General features: G+C 34.4%; 2 protein-coding genes and 2 pseudogenes across 2 annotated transcripts; 3 read left to right on the top strand and 1 right to left on the bottom strand.

The window, feature by feature from the left end:
• Positions 1–626: 626 nt before the first annotated feature.
• LOC136070630 (jacalin-related lectin 3-like) lies at positions 627–2,130 on the top strand (annotated as a pseudogene).
• Positions 2,131–3,359: 1,229 nt separating this feature from the next.
• LOC112033536 (uncharacterized) lies at positions 3,360–5,400 on the bottom strand. Its single transcript, XM_024066310.2, has 3 exons — positions 4,625–5,400; positions 4,027–4,531; positions 3,360–3,860 (listed from the first exon to the last, which is right to left on the bottom strand). The coding sequence occupies exons 1-3, from the start codon at positions 5,398–5,400 to the stop codon at positions 3,360–3,362; spliced, it is 1,782 nt and encodes a 593-aa protein (XP_023922078.2).
• A 1,452-nt stretch (positions 5,401–6,852) lies between these two features.
• On the top strand, positions 6,853–10,526 carry LOC111996595 (cytochrome P450 76T24-like). The gene is made up of 3 exons (XM_065780817.1): positions 6,853–6,857; positions 8,248–8,926; positions 9,918–10,526. The coding sequence occupies exons 1-3, from the start codon at positions 6,853–6,855 to the stop codon at positions 10,524–10,526; spliced, it is 1,293 nt and encodes a 430-aa protein (XP_065636889.1).
• Positions 10,527–20,419: 9,893 nt separating this feature from the next.
• LOC112008172 (cytochrome P450 76T24-like) lies at positions 20,420–23,503 on the top strand (annotated as a pseudogene).
• Positions 23,504–23,765: the final 262 nt, after the last annotated feature.

A 23,765-nucleotide genomic window follows, 5' to 3' on the forward strand; every position in this document is an offset into this window, starting at 1 on the left:
GGTTGGCCCCACGGTATGACAACTCATTTAATGTAATGAATTCAAAGTAATTGCTGTTATGGTTCGTAGTAGAATTCATGTAATCCATTGTTTGGTTGTAACTCCATCTTTGCAGCAACGCGAGGAGCCTCACCAAGGAGATGCAGTACCCCCTCCCCCACATACCAGGCACTATACGAGACAACATAAGCGTAAAATGCATTAGGATCAGCACCCCATCTGAATGTGTATGTGAATTTTATTATTAATTTATTACGTGGAAATAATTTTCCTAATCTTAGATTTAAATTTCTATTCACAAGTTTCATTTGCTAGTGTTATGTTAATGCAAATTGTTTATGTTATCTTCTAGGTACTAGTAATGACACCCCAGATATTTTTGGATGTCTTAAGAAAGGCATTGTTGAGTCCATAAGCAGTATGCTTAATGATAATTGATGAATGTCATTTGCTATTGGTAACCATCCATATACAAAATTAATGAAGGTGAATCTCTATTACTTTACATAACAATATTGAAGTTGCTCATCATCTTGTTTTGGAGTTAACCATCAACGAAGTTGCTATGTACAGTATAAACAATGAAAAAAAAAATTCTGAATCTAGTAGGTGTTTAATACACAATTTATGCCTTGCAGGTCAAGCTTGACTGCCCAGATGAGTTCCTAACTTCAATACATGGACACTATGGTTGCTTAAATGAATGGGGACCAGTGTTTGTTCGATCACTTTCTTTTGAAAGCAACAGGAAAACATATGAACCATTTGGTACTGAACAAGGAACCTATTTCTCATTCCCAATGGCTGGGGGCAAGATTGTTGGGTTCCATGGCAAGTCTGGCTGGTATCTTGATGCAATTGGAGCTTATTTGAAACTAGTTGAGAAGCAATATTCGTCCAATGTTATGCTTAAATCAGAAAGCTACGTTGCAAATGGGACTGAGAAGGTTGGCTACTCTGTAATACAAGGGAGCGTTGGAGAAAACTTTGATATAGTTCTTGCTGTAAGACAAAAGGATGAATATGGCAACCCTCTACAGAAAAAAACTAGGGGGTTTTCTACTACAGAATACAACAAGGTAGAGATCAAAGAAAAGGTAAGCAACCTCTATTTTAGAAATTTCTAGTCAAAAATAATAGGGAGTTTACTCTTTTCTTCTCTTTTATATGTTGCACAAGATGGAATTAAATTAAAGCTTCATTTCATATGCTTAGTATTGAGCAATCTCTATTAGGAAATTTTTATTCCAGGGAGAAAAAAAGTTTCACTTTTTCACTTCTATATGTTGCACAAGATGAAACTTAGATTAAAGCTTCATTTTCAGGTGCCAAGCATTGAGAAGGTGCCCTCGAGAGTTGATGGCGCTGTAACATATGGACCCTGGGGTGGTATTGGCGGGTCTACATTTGATGATGGAACCTACACAGGTATTAGACAAATTAATTTGTCGCGCAATGTTGGAATTGTTTGGATAAGAGCCTTGTATGATTGTGATGGGGATGCCATATGGGGAAATAGACATGGTGGCAGTGGAGGATTTAAAAATGAAAAGGTGAATCAAGCTCTTTCCATATAGCATTTATACACTTATATCAACAGTACCTATTAGTTTGGGATCAAAATTCACCAGCATATTTGTTGTGCACTTTCTGCAGATAATCTTTGATTTCCCATCTGAAGTTTTGACGCATATAGTAGGCTCATATGGTCCTCTGATGTACATGGGGCCTAGTGTTATCAGGTCACTCACTTTCTACACCTAGAAAGGGAAGTATGGGCCATTTGGAGAAGAACAAGGAACCAGTTTTGCCACCAAATTGAAGGAAGGAAAGATTGTCGGTATCCACGGGAGGAAAGGTTTATTCTTAGATGCTCTAGGTGTACATGTTATAGAAGGGAAAATAATGCCACTGAATCATTGTACTTCCAATGCAATTATACCTTACGAACCTGCTGTCTTTGAGTTAGATAATCCTCACTGGTCCAATAAACTTGCATTAGCAAGGCAAGTACCTAGTGAAGAGGTAATTTAGAAGCATTCTCTGCATTCCTATTGCAAAAATGTGTATTTAATTTTTTTGAGATTTTAAGGATCATCATATAGCTGAAACAACAATCTTTTACTCCTCTGCTACACTGACAAAATTGAGAGAGAGAGAGAGAGAGAGAGAGAGAGAGAGAGAGAGAGAGTTTATTAGAAGCACTTGTTTGATCTAGCCATCTGCTGGTAGTTAGGATGAGATTTAGTTTAATGAAGTACTTATTTAAATTTCTGCTACGATATTTTTTATTATTTTATATGCTATAGTTCACTTGTCTTATAATTTGTTCTTTGTGAAGATATAAAGTTGGGCACCTTGAAGAACACGCATTTATTATTATTAATTTTTTCATCTCAAAAAAATCGTATGTAATGCAGCAGTTGACTTTATAGCATGCTCCTGCACCTTTTCCTCTTAAAGTTGGCACTACTTGAATTAGTAATGGTTTTATGAGTTTATCTTGTTGCTGCTATCTACTTGAAAATTTGTTCCTATATATTAACACTATGTTTTGTTAAATTTTCTCTTTAGGAAAATTGTGGCCTGGATAATGGTTCAATTGTTTATGGCTTTGCTTTTGTTGATTGTGCTGCTTTAAGAATTTGGGTTGGTTCCATCAATGATGATGTGTCCTCTGCTGCAAAGGGGGCTTTACTAATGCAAGTATGGTTAACGTACTGTTTCCTTTGTGTAATCTTTTTTCAAGCAAAGTCTATAAAATTTGAATATTAAAATTTAGTGCCTTTATTTGGATTTGATTTTAGGTGTCACCCAAAGAAATTATATATGAGAGTAGAATCATAGGATTTCTCTTCAAGCATTTCTTTAGCATTGATGTCTCTTTGCACTTTACTTTTAATAATGGTAGATGTGTCAGAGCATTTTTTAAATGCTATATTGTTCCTTTTAACTTCTACTGTAAAAACCTTGTGTGGATGAATAATTTTAAAATGGACTTACTTTCTCTCTGGTCTACTTTGTGCTGCAAAAATATAATTATGCAAAGTAAATGTATGTGTCATGTAATCATTTGTTCATAGTTGCTTGTCACTAGTGAGCTGCTAGATATTTGGTCCTTTTTCTTTATTAAAGCTTACAAGTTACATGTTTTCTTATGCAATGCAACTAAACCTTCAATGCGTGGAAGAAAGAATGCGCGGACTAATAAGTAATCTAATTAGACTGTCAAAACAGGTCAGATTTTTTCCTCCTTTTTTATTCTCACTTGAATTATTGGTGATTAAATGGTTTTGAATTTTTGTGGATCGTTGTAGCGGGTTGATATTGAGAAACCAAGACATTGAATTGTTGTCACCTCAGATGTTCAACAACAAATCATGACAATGAATAGGAAAGCTAGGGAGGAATGGGAAAAAAAACAGGCTGAAGCAGAGAAGCTGCAGAGACTGAATGATGTGAGTGCCCCTGCACTTTATGAGACAACAAACTAAATGTTGATGACATTGGCATAGTCCACAGCTCTGCTTTTGTTGAATCTCCCTCAAGTCAGAATCTGGCCTTCGGGTTCCCGGTTCTCGCTGAACCCCATCCATCTCATTCCATATCCTAGATGCCACAGGTCGACCTTTGCCCCGCAACAGGTTTGGGTCAGGCACCCACTTTGGACCGTCCACATCCCTCCACAATGTATCTGACATTGGCACCACAAATGGATGTGAGTAGGTGCGAATGGCGTTTTCCAAACTATAACATGGGTCAATATATGTAGTCGCATCTTGCCCTAAGTGCTGAAGATCTTTAATTGCATGAGAACAAGGGATCTTTCGATTTTGCCGCTTTCCACAACAACGTTCTGGCTATTAGGTTTACTTCATGACTATGGTGTCCCCCTCCAGAGCTATTGATGTTGTATGCAGTAATTACTTGATATATACCATTCAGATTATTATATACTGCTATTTGGTGTGAAATAGATTTTTGCAGGTTTTTTCCATAGATTTCTAAGGCATATTTACTCCATACCTTGGCATTTGAGAGATCATGAGTAATTTCTTTGTGTCGATCATGGAAATACGCAACAAGTTTGCTGTGTGTGAATTCAACCATTGCAGCAATGGGTAGGCCACGGGCACCTTTGAGTACTCCATTGAAGCACTCTGAGACTTTGGTTGTCATAGCCCCATAACTGTATCCACCATCATATAGCTGGGTCCACATTTGTAAATCCTCTTTCATTAGATACGTGTATGGCATGATGGATGAGTCGGGTTCACTTTCCTGCTGCTCGGTTCTCCGTTTCTTCCCAAGGGCCTCAATCTCGGCTTCCTTGATAGGTTGCATGTACAACTCAAATTTAGCTTCCTGAGTAGCATACCCCGCTTGCAAGGCCAATGACTTTAAACTAGCGTCCTGAAAATGCGTGTTGAAGTTGCTAGCAACATGTCGAAGGCAATATCTATGAACTACTCGTACTCGTCCATCATCATCTCTAGGCCAGTTTGCAATTGCATTTTGAATACCTTTATGTCTGTCAGAAATTATGCAGATGTCCTTATCTGCTATCACATCCCCCAGTGCATTCCTGAGGCGTTCTAAAAACCACCTCCAACTAGGCCCTTACTCTTTGTCCACAACGGCAAAGGCGAGAGGCAAAACCTTGTTGTTGGCATCGGTGGCCATTGCAATCAACAACACCCCTCGATATTTACCATACAAATGGGTCCCATCAATACTGATCACTGGCTTACAATGTCTAAATCCTTCAATGCATAGAGCAAAAGCCCAAAATATATAGCGCAATATTGTATCACCGAACTCGTCCCTAGGTATGGTGTGACACCAGAACCGGGTGCCAGGTTCTTGATCCAAGTATGCCAATAATAACTTTCTCAACCTTTGGTAAGACTCTTCCCAATCCCTAAATATCTTTGCAATAGCTTGTTGTTTCGCATCCCATATCTTATAGTAAGAAAGCTTATGCCCATAATACTTCCCTTTAATGAAATCTCTGAGGTGATAAATTGTTGCTGTGTGTTTTTCTTGCAACAATGGAACAAATTCTGCTGCAAGAAAATTACAATCCATCATTCTACCATCAAGGGCCATGGTAAGGGGTATACAACTGTGAGGACCCTTATAAGATGTGACCATCCATAGTCCATATTCAGGCTTCTCGACTGTCCCAACGTACCATATGCATGACTCATCGACGCATTTCACAGCTAGTCTACTTTTGGTCGACCTACTAGTGATAATGTTTCTATTATGCTTTGCGGCGTAAATTGTTAATGCACGTTTCACTGCCTCTTTATTCGCAAAAATCAACCCTTTCGCAAAATTCATGTCTGCATTCCAAGAAGAACCAAATGCTTGCTGATCAACTTCAGGATCAACCATATTTTCCTAAGTATTTTCATAAAATGATGAGGCAGGAGGTTCATAAACGGGGGTCGTATTTGTAACATGTTGAACTCTAACATTAGCGTTCGCATCATCTTCATCACATTCAGCCATATCATCAACATGAAGAATGGGAGTAATTTCATGGTCATCAAGACCCCTGTCAAAGTCGCCATTGTCAATCATCTCTTCGTACTCATCTCTATCGTCAACATCTTCCCCAACACAGTCTTCGTCTTCATCTTTAACTACTGGAACTGTAGAGGATTCACCTCTATGTGTACAAAATTGATCTTTATATCTATTTCCAGGTTCGCTCTCAATTGTTGCTGGTGTCTCTTGAAAAGGGGGTGTATAGCCTCCCAATGTGGTGCATCGATCATCTAGGACTGCAAACTGTAGAGATGTAGCTATTTGTACAATTTCTTCCTCTACGCCGACTTCCACACGTGGCTCCAAAGTGACGTATAACTCAAAATCTACTACTTGTTCCCATTTCTGCATTTTACTAAACATGAATTTCACATGTTTGTCCTCTGTTATCGCCATATTTCTGTAATTAATGCATTGATTGAGGACTTCATATGGAAAACGGAAAGTAATATGTATGTGATGTAAAGTAGGGTTCACTTGCGACTCTTCCATAATTTTTACTTTCAGCTCATTCAGGGTCTTTAACTTACGGCGTATCATTATATAGCAACACTGGATACCCGGACCTTGAAATGAGCATCTGTCATAAGGTTTGGCACTGCTAAGGGGTCCACCGTAGTATATATTTATATGGATCATTGTCAACCTATAGATCATCAAGTGCAATTGTGTTAGTAACAAATTTATAACGCTCAATCAACATCAATCACACAACTTTGCGTATGAAATGCCAACAATATTTACACTAACAAACAAAACAAATATTCCCAAATGGTGAGTAATAACATAATAATCACAATATTTCGTACTAAATATTCCCTATAATCACAATATTAATTTTTTTTTTTTAAAACATAGCAAACAATTTAATCACAAAATTTACACTAACAAAAAAAAAATTCCCAATATGTTGTAATTTAATCACAATTATGTACTAAATATTCCCAATAATTAATCATAATATTACTAGTCATTATAGATAATTTTTCTTAAGTCCATTCATGATCTTATATAAATGTGTCCTAATATTAATTAAAAAAAAATAGCAAATAATCACAATATTTACACTAACAAATAACAAAAACAAAACTTTTCCTAATATGTTCTAATATTAATTAAAAAAAAAAAAACTAGCAAATAATCACAATATGTAACAAATAACAAAAACAAAACTTTTCCTAATATGTTCTAAATATTTTCTTCAAAAAAAAACTAGCAAATAATATTGTAAAAACATTACCTGAGAGTGTTTATGTGAGATGAGTGTTTAGGAATGAGGTACCTGTTTTTTAGGAAATGAGGTACTGAGTTTCTTTAAGAGTAGAGAGTTGTTTTTTTAAGAGTAGAGAGTTGGTTCTTTAAGAGTGATTCTTAAGAAGGTGCCCCACGGTAAGGAGTAGAACAGGTCCCAGCTGGGACCTATGGCAACACGTGGAGGGATGGGGACCATTGACGAAAATCGAGTACTCTGAAATCGATTTTCTGTTCCCTCCACGTGACCTGTTCAGCTTGTGGGACGAGACTGATGGTGCGTGGGATGGATTGACGAGACTAGGAAATCGACTTCACTGGAGTCGTTTTCTATACATAGAAACCGACTTCAGTGAAGTCGGTTTCTATGTATAAGAAATGAGTCCAAAGGACTCGATTTTTTTATCTACGTGGCTTCTTCGACTGGCAAAAAATAGGCGATATGAACAATAAAATCGACTCCTCTGAAGTCGAATTGTTAAAAATGCAATATGTTTGAAACGTTGCCTAACTAATAATATTGTTTGGGTTTTGTAGTTATTTTCTAAAAAATGCCCCCACACTCCCAACAATTCCTCATTTCTTTTATATATATATATATATATATAGAGAGAGAGAGAGAGAGAGAGAGAGAGAGAGAGAGAGAGAGAGAGAGAGATAAAAACAAAACTTTTCCTAATATGTTCTAATATTAATTAAAAAAAAAAAAAACTAGCAAATAATCACAATATGTAACAAATAACAAAAACAAAACTTTTCCTAATATGTTCTAAATATTTTCTTCAAAAAAAAAAAAACTAGCAAATAATATTGTAAAAACATTACCTGAGAGTGTTTATGTGAGATGTGTTTAGGAAATGAGGTGCCTATTTTTTAGGAAATGAAGTACTAAGTTTCGGAGAGTTGTTTTTTTAAGAGTAGAGAGTTGTGAGTGATTCTTAAGAAGGTGCCCCACGGTAAGGAGCAGAACAGGTCCCAGCTGGGACCTATGGCAACACGTGGAGGGATGGGGACCATTGACGAAAATCAAGTACTCTGAAATCGATTTTCTGTTCCCTCCATGTGACCTGTTCAGACTGTGGGACTGATGGTGCTGTGGGATGGATTAATGAGACTGAGAAATCGACTTTAGTGGAGTCGTTTTCTATACAAAGAAACCGTTTCTATACAAAGAAATCGACTTCACTGAAGTCGGTTTCTACACAAAGAAATAGACTTCAGTGAAGTCGATTTTTTTGTATAGAAAACGACTCCACTGAAGTCGTTTTCTATGTATAAGAAATGATTCCAAAGGACTCGATTTCTTTATCTACGTGGACTCTTCAACTGACAAAAAATAGGGGATATGAACAGTAAAATCGAATCATCTGAAATCGAATTGTTAGAAATGCAATATGTTTGAAACGTTGCCTAACTAATAATATTGTTTGGGTTTTGTAGTTATTTTCTAAAAAATCCCGTCATTTCCTCTCCAAACTTAGCTAAAGAAGCACTTCAAAAAAATGACCAAGCTTTCTCTAGCCGAACCATCCCAGATATGGCACGTGTATTTGACCACCACGAATTTTCAATCGGGTGGTTGCCCACAAATTCGAAATGGAAGAACCTTAGGAAAGCTTGTGCTACCCAAATATTTGCTACACAACGTCTTGATGCCACACAAGCCCTTCGACAAACAAAGGTACAAGAGCTAATTGACCATGTTAACCAAAGTTGCCAAAGTGGTTCACCCATTGACATTGGTCGAGTAGTGTTCACAACAGTTCTTAATTCAATATCAAGCACTTTTTTCTCTATGGACTTGGCCCAATATGACTCCAATTTGTCCCAAGAGTTCCGGGACATAGTGTGTGGTGTTGCCGAAGAAGCTGGAAGGCCTAATATTGCAGATTATTTTCCAGCACTCCGTTTGATTGATCCCCAAGGAGTACGCAAAAGGACAAGGATTTATTACACAAAAATATTTGGGATTCTTGATGGTATCATCAAGCAACGACTACAATTAAGAGCTCCATCAAAGGGTTCTAAAGCAGGCAATGATGTATTAGATTCACTCCTCAGTTTCATTGAAGAAGCTAATTCAGAGATAAGCCTCCTTGATATTAAACATTTGCTTATGGTAATTGACTACCTCTTTAAAACGTCTTTCTAAGAAAATATCTGAAAAACAATTATACCCAATACTTGCATGTGATGTATTTCGCTCAACAAGAAAAAAAAATACTTTGTGATGTATCATGTATTTTATTCAAATCTCATCTCTTCCTCCTTCATTATTTATCTATAACAAAAATAATAATATTTAATACTAGCTGAATAATTTTGAATTTTTTGAATATAAACTTGTTCTGAGTAGTAGAATATTATTTAAATTCATTATAATCAATCAAGAACTTCTGCTCCTACAGGAGATATATAATTTTTTATTTTGAGACAAGGATTCACTTTAAAAAAAAAAAAGTTTTTGAGAAGTCGGATTGATTTTATGAGACCTGTATCAACTTTTTATTTTTGTTTATCCTTATTTTTTTAATTTATATATATATTTTTTACTTTCAGGAAATGAATAAAAGTAAGTTGAATGGTAAAATAAACTAACTTTTTAATCTAGACACGTACTAACTCCTCACCTGCCTATATCAATAGTGGGAAGTCAATATATTCATTGTCATTACTCATTTTGACAAATTAAGGAAAGTCTTTATGAATTAGACAACCCCCATTTCGCCAATCAGGCCATATGTTGATTTCCAATGCACATTTATATGGGTACCATTTTAGACTGTTAATTGGTGCAATTCATAAATTTGTGAATTTCACATAATACTTTAAGTAGGAATGAATGCTAATCAATCTGTATGACCAGTTTTCATCCTCAAATAGCTTCAACAAACTTGATGGCTAGTACTCCTTGGGATCTTTGTTAGTTTGTGGGCCTCAACCTTTAGCACCATTTGTAACGCGTTATGGACTGACAATTACTAATATGAATTGTTGTGATTTGATTGACATTATTTTTATGGGGTTCACTACCCATACTATTTGTATTATGCACTGACCACAATAGGCCATAAACTTAGGCAATCAATTCTCATACTCCTTTATTGTAGGACTTGTTTCTAGCAGGGATCGGCACAACATCAAGCACTGTGGAATGGGCAATGACAGTGTTATTACAAAACCCAGAAAAAATGGCAAAAGCTCGAGATGAGCTTAAAGAAGTCCTAGGCAAGGATGGACACGTTCAAGAATCAGACATCTCAAAGTTCCATTATCTTCAAGCTATAGTGAAAGAAACTTTTCGATTGCACAATCCTGCGCCTTTTCTAATACCCCGTAAGGCTAAAACAAATGTAGAAATGTGTGGCTTCATTGTGCCCAAAAATGCGCAAATACTAATAAATGTGTGGGCAATGGGACAAGACTCAAGTGTATGGCAAAATCCAAATGTATTTATGCCTGAAAGGTTTTTAGCGCAAGACATTGACTTTAAAGGCCGAAATTTTGAGCTCATTCCATTTGGATCTGGAAGAAGGATATGCCCTGGGTTGCCATTAGCTAACAGAATGGTGCACTTGATGTTAGCTTCTCTTCTTCACTACTTTGCTTGGAAGCTCCCAAATCAGATGAGGCCGGAAGACATGGACATTCGTGAGACGTTTGGGCTTTCCTTACAAAGGGAAGTGCCCCTCCGAGCTATTCCCATAAAATCCTTATAACTTTGATTGTCTATTCTTAGCCAAATATAAATGTGAATTTTTCTATGTTTAAACTAATTCCTTCAATATTAGGATTTTGCATAAGCACAATAAAGGAAAACAATTATATATCACACACCATTAGTTTTCAGTTCTATTATGGATTCTAGTTAACTCAATTGTTGTCGGATAAGGTTCGAATTCCACCTAGTGCCCGGTAATCTTGCCTTCAAAATGGAGATAATCGTTGGCATTTATCTTGGCCTTAGTATTTGTCTTTTGTTAGGACATATGTGTTTCACTTGTTAAGAACATATGTCATTCTTTTATGTAATTAGCTAATCCTTTGACAAAACGCACTCAACTTGTAATTGCGTAGTTCTAGGTGTTTTTAATACTTTAAGAAATAAGGTTTCAAGATCAAGTGTTGAAGTCATCAAGTCTGTCCAAGAAACAAGCTGAAGAAGTGCACCGTCATTAAATATCGACACCTGCTCGACACCTTTTATTTGTCAAGGTTTATAAAATCGGAATTTCTGATATGATTTCTTGGGATCCATGGATGTGTCTTTGAGCCTTCTTTTCTTCTAACCCTAGACATAAAAAATGATTGTTTTAAGGGCCGTCAAAGGGTACACAAGTTGCACAAGCATTGAGCAAACTCTGTTCAAGCAAATTGTGACCGGAGACAAAGTTATGCTCTAGTTCATCTCTTCCAAAGAAGTTGTTGTGTATGTGCACCTTTGGGTTTTGCGACCAAGCATCTTCTTGATCTTCATCGTGGATGAACTGAAGAACTTTGCAGCCAACAACTCTTTTTAGTTGATGATTGAAGTCGCGTACTAGGATCCGCGCATTGGTTAGTCACATACTTAGGAGCTGTGCATCAAAAAGGAACTATCACTACAGAACAAGTCTAATTGGGTATTGGAGTAAGGGTTCAATTGTAGGTTGGTAAGGTACTTGGGATTCCTTTACTTGTAACCGCTTGTTGTGATAATAGTGGTGTTTCTGGAGTAGTGACCTGAAAATCACCCGATGGGGTTTTTGCCGTCAGGTTTTCTCCATCTGTAAACAAATCACCGTGTTATTTATTTTCCATTATGTTATTAGTTTATTGGTGATTTGTTTGTGCTACCACGTGTTTGCATGTTAAATTGATTAATTAATAACTTGACTAATTAATTAATTAATTTAATCACAAGGAGTCAATTTGTTTTTGGCCTATCATCTTTCATGTCTGTTTGAACTTTTGGATGAGAGATTGCCTCATATGGAATTGGAGGTGATGAAATCAAAGATGGCAATAAAATGGAAGAAAAAGTAAACGAGAGGGAGAGAACACAAAGTGATTATGTAATTCAGCTCGAAAGCTTCCATCCATGGGATAAAGTCCTAAGTGGTTACATCTTTTTATATTCTTAATTGTATTTACAATAGACTCTAAGCAGGTATAAAATTATAAATAGAGACTACAGCAATAAGGTTGACCCTAGATGGATTTTACAATATATAATTGGACCACTCGAAGCATTGAACATACTAAATCAAAAAAGCGAATGCAAAAATGATTTTTCAATATATTTGGACCACTAGAAGCGTTAAACATACTAAATCACATAAAGCGAATACGAAACCACTTTTACAGGACAATTTGGATCCCTTCAATAGCAAAATCTTCTAATTAATGGATCATTTAAATTTTTCATATGAATTATGTTCTAAACAAATAGTATATATACATGTATCATATCATTGCATTTAAGTCCCATGTTTTTTTTTTTCCCCTTCCCAACCCGAACCCGAACCATTTTTTTAAAACTTTTTTTTGGGTAAAAAAAAATAGTAAAATTAAGACAATATTGGTTTAATTGTTTATTGTGAGCTTTAAGGAAACAATTAATATATTTACATAACTGCATGCAAATTAATTGAAAGATAAATGGTTAAGTATTCTGGAATAAGTAAATATTTTTAGATATCAAATAACAAAGTACATGACAAGATAATCTGGTTACAGTAGAGTTAAAAATATAAATTTAAAAATGTAGACATGTGTGTGAAACATTCACAAGTGTGAAAATAGTGAAGCCAAAGTATCAAATTAGCGTAAATTATGAATGCTTAGATCTATTTTTTAACAATTTATGTCCAAAATAAATGGCTTTTCAAAATAATTATGATATTTCTTAAAGTATGTGTTGCTTAACAATAATATGATATTCATAAAAGAGACCATATATAAATAAGTAAGAAATCAAACTTTAATGTATATCTCAAATTGAAATAGAGTGCCAACCACAATTAATAATAGATTATAAAATTAATTTTCAAGATTGTAAATTTCTTAGGATCCGGTTAATGTGTGCCCTAAGGGCACACATTAAACTATCCATTTTTGGAAACATTTTCTCAGAAATTGAAAAAGCTGTTAATACTTTTTCAATTTCTGAAACTTTTTTTTTTTCAAAAATGGTTAATTACATTAGCAAAATCCAATTTCTTATATGTTTTTATTCTTTATTAAATGAGTTATCCAATAAGTCATTTGTAATTTTGTTTTATGTTTTGGAATGTTGATATTGTGTAGAAATAAAACTTGTGTATTTGTTTTACTTATCTTTGTATTATTTTGTTTCAGATAGTAATGTTAGGATTTGTATCATTTTAAAATTATTGAATAAGTATTAATAAGTTTAACTGAGTTCATTCTTAATATAAGTGGTGAATTCAAAATAATGCATTTTACATCAAATAATTTGTTGCATAACTTTCTAAATGGCAAATACATGTTGTTTTCTTTGTAAAAAAATAAAAAAAATAAAATTAAAAAAAAACCATGTGAAAAATACGAGTCAACCCGACCCGACCCGCAACCCGATTGACCCGAACTTATTTTTGACTTGCTAAAATGACCCATGATCCGTTTGACCCACAACCCAATTGACCCGATCCAAACCCAACCCGACCTACCCGTTTTGCCATGTCTAATATTATCAACAAAAATATAAACACAAGAAACATAAACCTAACATCAAGAATTAATGGACTACTACCTAGTATTGTTGCTCATACTTCCCTTTGCATGTGTGGGCATCAATTCTTGTGCTCAGATCCAACCTAGCTAGCAAGCCGCAAGCACTTTGTTGTAACTTTGATTGTTTGTTCTTAGCCCAATATGGAATTTATCTTGCTTAATCTAATGTCTTCAATATTATGATTTTGCATAATCATAATAGAGGAAAATAATTATATATTGTACATCATTAGTTCGTAGTCCTATACTGGGTTCTAGTTAATTCAGTTTGTAAAATATTTTGTTGTCGAATAAGGTTCGAATTCTGCCTACACGTGCCCAGTAATATTGCTTTCAAAATGGAGATAATCGTTTGGCATTTATCTTGGTCTTTGTATTTGCTTTTCTGTCTGTCCTAACTTTTAGACGAGAGACTAGCTCATATATATAGACAACATGTTGAAAACTTGAAATTAAGGGCTCATTTGGTTGGTAAGATAGAAAAGTGGTGGATAGAAAATGGGGAAGGAATGAAAGAGTAGAGAGATAGAAGAAATTATAGTTTTCTCTTGTTTTGTTAGGATGGAAAGGATGAAAAACTCTTTTTTTTTTTTTTTTTACTAAGAAAGGAATGAAAAAAAATAGAAACTGTTTTTTTTTTTTTTTTATTTTTATGTCATTATTTCATTATATATAAGAAATAATTTTTTTAAAATTTAAAAAAAAAAAAAGAAAAGAAAAAAAAAAGTAAACTCAGTCCAGAAGCTTGTGTTTTTTGTTGTATAGTTCAGGTGTTGGTTGTTTGTTCAAGTTAAGAACTCTGTGGTAATGTTTTGTTATGTCTTGTTGATGTAAAGTTTTCTAGGACTGTTTGTTGTGTCTTGTTGATGTAAAGTATTCTAGATCTTGTTGTTGGATCTATTTGTCTACTTTAGTTTCTGTTTTCTATATCTATGGTCTGTATTATACTTTCATTCAATAAAATTCAACCTTTTAAGAGAGAGAGAGAGAACAAACCAACAACAAAAAAGAAAAGAAATGGAGGAAAATAAGTACTTTCAGGAAATGAGTAATCTTTTTCTTTGCTTCTTACCATTTGTGATTTTGCAAGTAACTATCTTGAAAAAGATCAAGTCTATCATTTATGTGTTCAACTAGTTCAGAAATTTGTGAAGTTCACAGAATATTTCAAGTAAGAATGAATGCAAATCACTCTGTATGACCAGTTTCCATCCTCAAATAGCTTCAACAACCTGATGATGACTAGTAATCCTTGGGATCTTGGTTAGTTTGTAGGCCTTAATCTCTAGCACCATTGGTAACGTTAAGGACTGATAATTACTAACATATTTTTTTGTGATCCAATTGGCATTATTTTTATTTGGATTCATTACTTTAAACTATTTGTATTATGCACTAATCACAATAGGCTATTAACCTAGGCAATCAATTCTCATACACTTTATTGTAGGACATGCTTCTAGTAGGAATAAGTCTAGGGCCACAACTTGTGTCACAACTCGCCCATGTGGCGAGTTGTGGTTGATGGAGGAGTGATGGTGGGTCCATGTGGGGACACCCCTTCACCAACCACAACTCGCCACATAGGCGAGTTGTGACACAAATTGTGCCATAAGTTATGGCACTAGACTTATTTTTCTAGCAAGGATCGGAACAACATTAAGCACAGTGGAATATGTAATGGCAATGTTATTACACAACCCAAAAAAAGAGCAAAAGCCCAAGATGAACTTAAAGAAGTCCTAGGCAAGGATGGACTTGTGTAAGAGCCATCTCAAAGTTCCATTATCTTCAAGTTATAGTGAAAGAAACTTTTTGATTGCACAATCTAATGCCTTTTCTAGTTCCCCGTGAGGCTGAAACAAATGTAGAATTATGTGGCTTTATTGTGCCCAAAAATGCACAAATGCTAATAAATGTGTGGGCAATGGAACTCAAGCATATGGCAAAACCCAAATTTATTTATGCCCAAAATGTTTTTAGTGCAAGATATTGACTTTGAAGACCAAGATTTTGAGCTAATTCCCTTTAGGGCTAGAAGAAGGATATTCCTTGGATTGCCATTAACTAACAGAATGGTGCATTTGATGTTAGCTTCTCTTGTTCACTACTTTGCTTGGAAGCTCCCAAATGAGATAAGGCCAGAAGATATGGACATGGGTGAGACGTTTGGGCTTACCTTACATAGGGCAATGCCCCTCCAAGTTATTCCCATCAAATCCTTGTAACATTGATTGTTTGTTCCTAGTTCAATATGGATGTGAATTTGTCTATGTGTAATCCGATGTCTTCAATATTAGGATTTTCCACAAGGATAACAGAGCAAAACAATTATATATCATACATCATTATTTTGAAGTTTTAAAATAAGTTCTACTTAGATCAATTAGTAAAGTCTTGTTGTCACATAAGATTCGAATTCCACCTACACGTGACCAATAATCTTGCTTTCAAAATGGAGATAATCATTTGGCATTTATCTTGGCCTTTGTATTTGGCTTTCTTGTCTATCCGGACTTTTAGACGAGAGAGTACCTCATATGGTCAATTTTTTTTGGACATGATGAAATTAAAGATCGAGAGAAAACTAAAACAAAAAGTAAGAGAGAAAGAAAGAACATAAAGAAATTATGTGATTTTACTTGACAACATGCATCTACATGAAAAAGTCCTAGGTGACTACATCTTTTCTATTCTCAATTGTATTTACAATAAACTTTAGAGCATTCATATCAGTTCTTCTAAATTTTCTATCTATTTTACATGAAAAAACCTACTTTTTCTATTTTACACGTCTACTTTTACAAAACACCCACATCAGTTTATCTATTCTACATATTTATTCAATAAAATATTCATTATTTTACAATTTTCTATTATTCACTCCCTCACTGCCCCTCTCTCTCACAAACCCACAGCCACCATAACCGCCATCATCACCACCATCATTAGAAACCAAAACCCATTAAATTAGAAACCAATCTCCAAACACACCGATCAAAACTCCATCAGAACCCACCTGATCTCCACCCAAAATCAAAGAAAAATCAACATCAGATCAACCAACATCGATCAACCCACACAAAGAAAAATCAACGCCGATCAAAACGCCATCATCTCCATGCCTCCACGCCTCCACACATGCCCAAATCAACCCACAACCCAAATCAACCCAGACCAAGCAAACCCACACAAACCAAGACCAACCCACACTGTAAACTCAGATTAAACCACCATCGAGACCTCCCCACATCGCCGCCATCAATCATCGACCCAAACCCACACCGCCACCATCGAGACCACGCCACATGCCACACGCCGATCTCGCCACACTGTGAACTCTTGTGGCATGCTTTGAACGAGAGAGAGAGATGTGAGAGAGGGAGAGAGAAATGAGGATGAAAGAATGGAGTGGGTTTTTTGAGAGAGAAAGAGAGAGCACACAATGCCTAAGAGAGAGGGAGGTGAGAGTCAGGTAGAGAGGAGAGAGAAAAACTATTAAAAAACTAAATACACATGCTACAGTGCTGTGTAAATTTACACGGGTACTGTAACTCGTTGATAATTTTACAAAAGTTTACACATTTTTAAACGGATTAATGTGAAGTGTTTTTTGACTCAAAATGTGTAAAAGTGGTCAAAATATGTATTTTACACATTATCAATAAGGCTAACCATAAATAGGCTTTACAGTATAATTGGAAAGGTCAGAGCATTAGACATTATTATTATTATTATTATTATTTTGAGAAGAAAGAGCATTAGACATACATTATCAATAAAGCAAATATGAAAATGACTTTACAATATTATAAATTTATAATTGGACTACTCGAAGCAATAGACATACCTTTTTTCTTTTCTTCTTTGAGAAAGCAGTAGACATGTCTAAACAATACAAAATAGACTCCTAAACGAATGGTTGATATTATCTTCGGCCGCCCCGCTTGACTTTTGCATCCGAATCATGTCCTAAATTCTAATCCTCAACAGGGACACCTCCAGCTGCCTTATATAGATTATAGATAGATACACGTACCATTATCAGTGCATTTAAGTCCATATCTCCTTATTTTGTTTTCTTCCTAACTTCGTACAAAGTAGATAATAGACAAGTCTTCAAGAATTATCCTAGTTTAGGACACCGAAGCATGTTCCATGTTTTTCCTTTTAAGATTGTCTGTGTTGTTTGGTTGGGAGGAATAAAAATTCACTTGTTTGGTTAACAAAAAAGGTGAGAGGATATAAAATATAACCGTTGGTAAATTTGCTCTTATGTTCTTATTTCATTATATATAAGAAATAATTTTTTTAATAAAATATTACTNCGATCTCGCCACACTGTGATCTCTTTTGGCATGCTTTGAACGAGAGAGAGAGATGTGAGAGAGGGAGAGAGAAATGAGGATGAAGAATGGAGTGGGTTTTGAGAAGAAAATGAGAGCACACAAAGCCTAAGAGAGAGGGAAGGTGAGAGTCAGTAGAGAGGAGAGGAGAAAAACTATTAAAAAAACTAAATACACATGCTACAGTGCTGTGTAAATTTACACGGGTACTGTAACTCGTTGATAATTTTACAAAAGTTTACACATTTTTTAACGGATTAATGTGAAGTGTTTTTTGACTCAAAATGTGTAAAAGTGGTCAAATATGTATTTTTACACATTATCAATAAGGCTAACCATAAATAGGCTTTACAGTATAATTGGAAAGGTCAGAGCATTAGACATTTTATTATTATTATTATTATTTTGAGAAGAAAGAGCATTAGACATACATTATCAATAAAGCAAATATGAAAATGACTTTACAATATTATAAATTTATAATTGGACTACTCGAAGCAATAGACATACCTTTTTTCTTTTCTTCTTGAGAAAGCAGTAGACATGTCTAAACAATACAAAATAGACTCCTAAACGAATGGTTGATATTATCTTCGGCCGCCCCGCTTGACTTTTGCATCCGAATCATGTCCTAAATTCTAATCCTCAACAGGGACACCTCCAGCTGCCTTATATAGATTATAGATAGATACACGTACCATTATCAGTGCATTTAAGTCCATATCTCCTTATTTTGTTTTCTTCCTAACTTCGTACAAAGTAGATAATAGACAAGTCTTCAAGAATTATCCTAGTTTAGGACACCGAAGCATGTTCCATGTTTTTCCTTTAAGATTGTCTGTGTTGTTTGGTTGGGAGGAATAAAAATTCACTTGTTGGTTAACAAAAAGGTGAGAGGATATAAAATATAACCGTGGTAAATTTGCTCTTATGTTCTTATTTCATTATATATAAGAAATAATTTTTAATAAAATATTACTTACTTATCAACTAAAATTAATAAAATAACATTTTATAAAAATTAAAACATATACATATTTTTTTTCTCTTTGTTATTATGTTAAGCACAGAGATTGATACTGAACAAAAAGAAAAGGAAAGAAAAATAATAATAATAAAAAATAAACGACGTCAAGAAGCTTGTGGTTTTTTGTTGTATAGTTCAGGCTTTGGTTCTGTTCAAGTTAAGAACACTGTGGTAATGTTTTGCTGTGTCTTGTTGTTGTAAAGTTTTCTAGGACTGTTTGTTGTATCTTGTTGATGTAAAGTGCTCTAGATCTTGTTGCTGGATCTGTCGGTCTGCTTTAGTGTGCGTTTGGATTGCACTGATTGCACGTTTTGTGTTTGCATTTGGCGTTTTAAATGAAGACAAACGCACAGGTAGTCTTATAGATAGAATATTCAACAATATTAATCAATATTATATTATTATTATTAACAACACAAATACACTAATCACCAATCATTCATTCAAATATAATTTTTTAATCAAAGCTAAATTTAGACCATTCATTCTAGTAACTTTTGTGCTCCACACCCAACCATTCACTATCAGTGATAGCTCCATGTCATGAATTAATACTTCAAAATTATTTTCGGTGCAATTTGTCTTGTCTTGTCATATTTGTCGTGGGATCAGCATTTTAAAATTATTTTGTTATAATATTTTTAATTTTTAGTTTTTAGTAAAATAAGTGGTATCTAAACAGACTCTAATTTCTGTTTTACATAGCTGTAGTATATATTATACTTTCACTCAATAAAATTCAACTTTTATTCAGAGAGAGAGAGAGAGAGAACCAACAAAATAAAAAAGAAAAGGAGGAAAAAACAATAAATAAATAAAAAATCAAAGAAAGAGAGATTTTCAACGTTACAGATGTGTTAGAGGGGCAGAAAAATAAGTTATTTGGCTGCATCAAAATTATCGAATTTTCTATCCAAATCTTCGATATAAGGTAAAGAAGAAATTATTTTGTGTGTGACTTTGATGCATGCTGTCAAATAAGATGAAATTATTTTGTTTAAAATTTTGTAAAGATTCAAGTTGTTTGTTTTGGAAAAAATTGGCTAATAAGACTTAATTTTTTTAGCTTTATTATTGGTAATTTTTGTTATTTGACTAATTTTTTTGGGCTTGTATATTTAGTTTTAAATTTTAGATTTATAGGGTTTTTTTATTTTTTTATTTTTTATTTTTTTATGGTCTTTAAAATGAAGAAAATGCTAGAACTATAAACTTTTTTTACAAATTGTTATTATAACGAATGGTTATTAATACGTAAAAAAGTGATATAAGTGATGGGCTCAAATGCAAACCAATATGAATTTGCTACCTCAACAGTTTTGTAAAAATGTTATAGGAAAATTTGTGGCTATAACATTACTCTTTAAAAAAAATCAATGATATTGTTAAAGGGCCAAAGTATAATTTTATAGAAGGAAATTGCTAAAATTAATATACAGCATATGTACTTATATTTAAAAAAAATAGGGGGGGAGGGGTGGCGTGCGGCCATCCATGACTACCTGGTAGGCTAATATTGCCTTTATATATATATATATATATATATATTCTCCATTCTTCTACCAAACGAAAACATAAACACAAGAGCCACAAACCATCTTTGAGTTAACAATGGACTACTACCTTGTATTGTTGCTGATACTACCCTTTGTGTGGGCATTCATTCGTATTGTCGCCTCCAATAATCTATCAAGCCAGACTCTTCCCCCTGGACCACGCCCTTTTCCAATCATTGGTAACATCTTGGAGCTTGGCAAATTACCCCACCAAGAAATTGCCAAGCTCTCCGAAACTTATGGTCCCTTAATGACTCTCAAGCTTGGGAGCATAACCACCATAGTCATTTCCTCTCCAACCTTAGCTAAAGAAGCACTTCAGAAAAATGACCAAGCTTTCTCTAGCCGAACCATCCCAAATATGGCCCATGTATTTGACCACCACAAAATTTCAATGGCTTGGATTCCCACAAATGCTAAGTGGAAGAACCTTAGGAAAGCTTCCGCCACTCAAATATTTGCTACAAAACCTCTTGATGCCACACAAGCCCTTCGACAAACAAAGGTACAAGAACTACTTGACCATGTTAACCAAAGTTGCAAAAGTGGTGCACCCATTGATATTGGTCAATTAGTGTTCACAACAGTTCTTAATTCAATATCAAACACTTTTTTCTCTATGGACTTGGCCCAGTATGACTCTAATTTGTCCCAAGAGTTCCGGGACCTTGCGTGTGGTGTAACCGAAGAAGCTGGAAGGCCAAATATTGCTGATTATTTCCCAGCACTTCGTTTGATTGACCCCCAAGGTGTACGCAAAAGGACAAGGATTTATTTCTCAAAAGTATTTGGAATTTTTGATGGAATCATCAATCAACGACTCCAATTAAGAGCTTGAAAGGGTTCTAAAGAAAGCAACGATGTTCTAGATTCACTCCTCAGTCTCACAGAAGAAGATAATTCAGAGATAAACCTCCTCGATATCAAACATTTACTTCTGATAATTGACTACCTCTTTAAAACTTTGGTTCAAAGTAAATATTTGAATAACAAGTATTCTTAGAATATAATTTAGTACTCTATATTCTACAATGCTTCATGCATGTAATTCCAATTTTAGGCTTGACTATTAAACAAACCAAGCTAAAACATAACATTGCATCTATGAATAGGCTCGTAAACATGAGCTGTGGCAGGGCTAGGGGGGCTGGGGGCCATGGCCCCCCAATATCCAGCCCATTCCCATTCATTAGCCCGTAGCCGTACTCTACTCTCTCTAGATCATTCATCCAATTGCTGCGTGAAGGGGCATCTCTGTGAGTTTAACTATTTATGTTTGAGATAGCTTTTTGACTTTTGAGTTTTGAGTCTCTGCCTATCTATATATTTTGTTGTGGTCTACAGCTTGCATTATATATGTTATAATATTATATTTAGTGCTGATAATAGTGTCATCTGCTTTGGCAATAGAGACTAACCGTTGTTTTTATGTGTTGTGGACATGGGGTTTATATCTTTCACTATTGATGTTTTATTATTTCAATTTATATTTAGTTTTTAGTTTTGTATATTTGAGATTGATAATAGTAACATGTGTTCTTATTTATTGAAGTGCTGAATTCATTTTAATTTTTTTTTTGTTTATTATAAATAATTTTAGTACTATAAAAAAAAATAGGTTACAACTTTAATTAAGTTAAAATTAGTTTATGAAATAATTTTTTTATAGAATAGTATTTCAAATATATGGATTTGTTCTATGATGATTGCTTTTATTATTAGTTGGTTTTCCATGTAAATGCAAATCAAATTCCAAATCTCTTGTTCAACTGCAAGAACTTTTACTAGTTGAGCTAATAAAACCACAAAAACATTTAATAATCATGAAAATTTTTTGTTGCTATAAAAATTATAAATATACAAAATATTACCTTAAAATTCAAGTTTCAATAATATAGACAATATACTTACATTTGAAAAGGAAAAAAATATATGCAATTCTAAACTTATATAATAACTTAAAACTAATGTAACATGTTACATGTGTTCTATAATATAAGGGTGTACATTTTTTTTTTCAATATTCTTGGATTTGTTTAAATTAATCAGCCGATACCAATTTGGTATATTTAAAAAAAAAAGTCATTCTAATAATATCTTTTCAATTTATATATAAAGATATTATAATTAAGTAATTTAAATATATTTATTTAATTACGTTTTTCCCACACACACACATATATATATATATATAAAAATTACTATGTATTATTATTATTATTGTTGAATGTAAAATACATTATATGTTCTATTACATAAAATAAAATAATAAATGCAATTTTATATATTACATTTTCTCACGCGTTGCGTGTGTTTAGTTTGCGGATTTTTTTTTTTTTATAATTGTCAATATGATTTGTTGTTATTAAAGTAACATTGGCCATAAACTTAGGCAACTTAGTTCTCAAACACCTTTATTGCAGGATTTATTTATTGCAGGAATTGACACAACGTCAAGCACAGTGGAATGGGCAATGGCCGAATTATTACACAACCCAGAAAAAATGACAAAAGCCCGAGATGAGCTTGAAGAAGTCCTAGGTAAGGGCGGGCACTTTCAAGAATCAGACATCTCAAAGTTCAATTATCTTCGAGCTATAGTGAAAGAAACCTTGCGATTGCACCCATCAGTGCCTTTTCTACTTCCACGTAAGGCTAAGACAAACATAGAAATATGTGGCTATATCGTGCCAAAAAATGCACAAATACTAATAAATGTGTGGGCAATGGGACAGGACTCAAGCATATGGCAAAGCCCAAATTTATTTATGCCTGAAAGGTTTTTAGAACAAGACATTGATTATAAAGGCCAAGATTTTGAGCTGATTCCCTTTGGAGCTGGAAGAAGGATATGCCCTGGATTACCATTAGCTAACCGAATGGTGCATTTGATGTTGGCTTCTCTTGTTCACTACTTTGCTTGGAAGCTCCCAAATGAGATGAGGCCAGAAGACATGGACATGGCTGAGATGTTTGGGCTTACCTTACATAGGGCAGTGCCCCTCCTAGCTATTCCAATCAAATCCTTGTAACTTTTTTAGCTAACCGAATGGTGCATTTGATGTTGGCTTCTCTTGTTCACTACTTTGCTTGGAAGCTCCCAAATGAGATGAGGCCAGAAGACATGGACATGGCTGAGATGTTTGGGCTTACCTTACATAGGGCAGTGCCCCTCCTAGCTATTCCAATCAAATCCTTGTAACTTTGATTGTTTATTCTGTGCCCACTATGGATGTGAATTTGTCTATGTTTAATGTGATGCCTTCAATATTAGGATTTTCCATAAGTATAGTA

Source organism: Quercus suber, unplaced genomic scaffold, assembly GCF_002906115.3.
Source record: "Quercus suber isolate HL8 unplaced genomic scaffold, Cork oak 2.0 scaffold_247, whole genome shotgun sequence".
Taxonomy (NCBI): Eukaryota; Viridiplantae; Streptophyta; class Magnoliopsida; order Fagales; family Fagaceae; genus Quercus; species Quercus suber.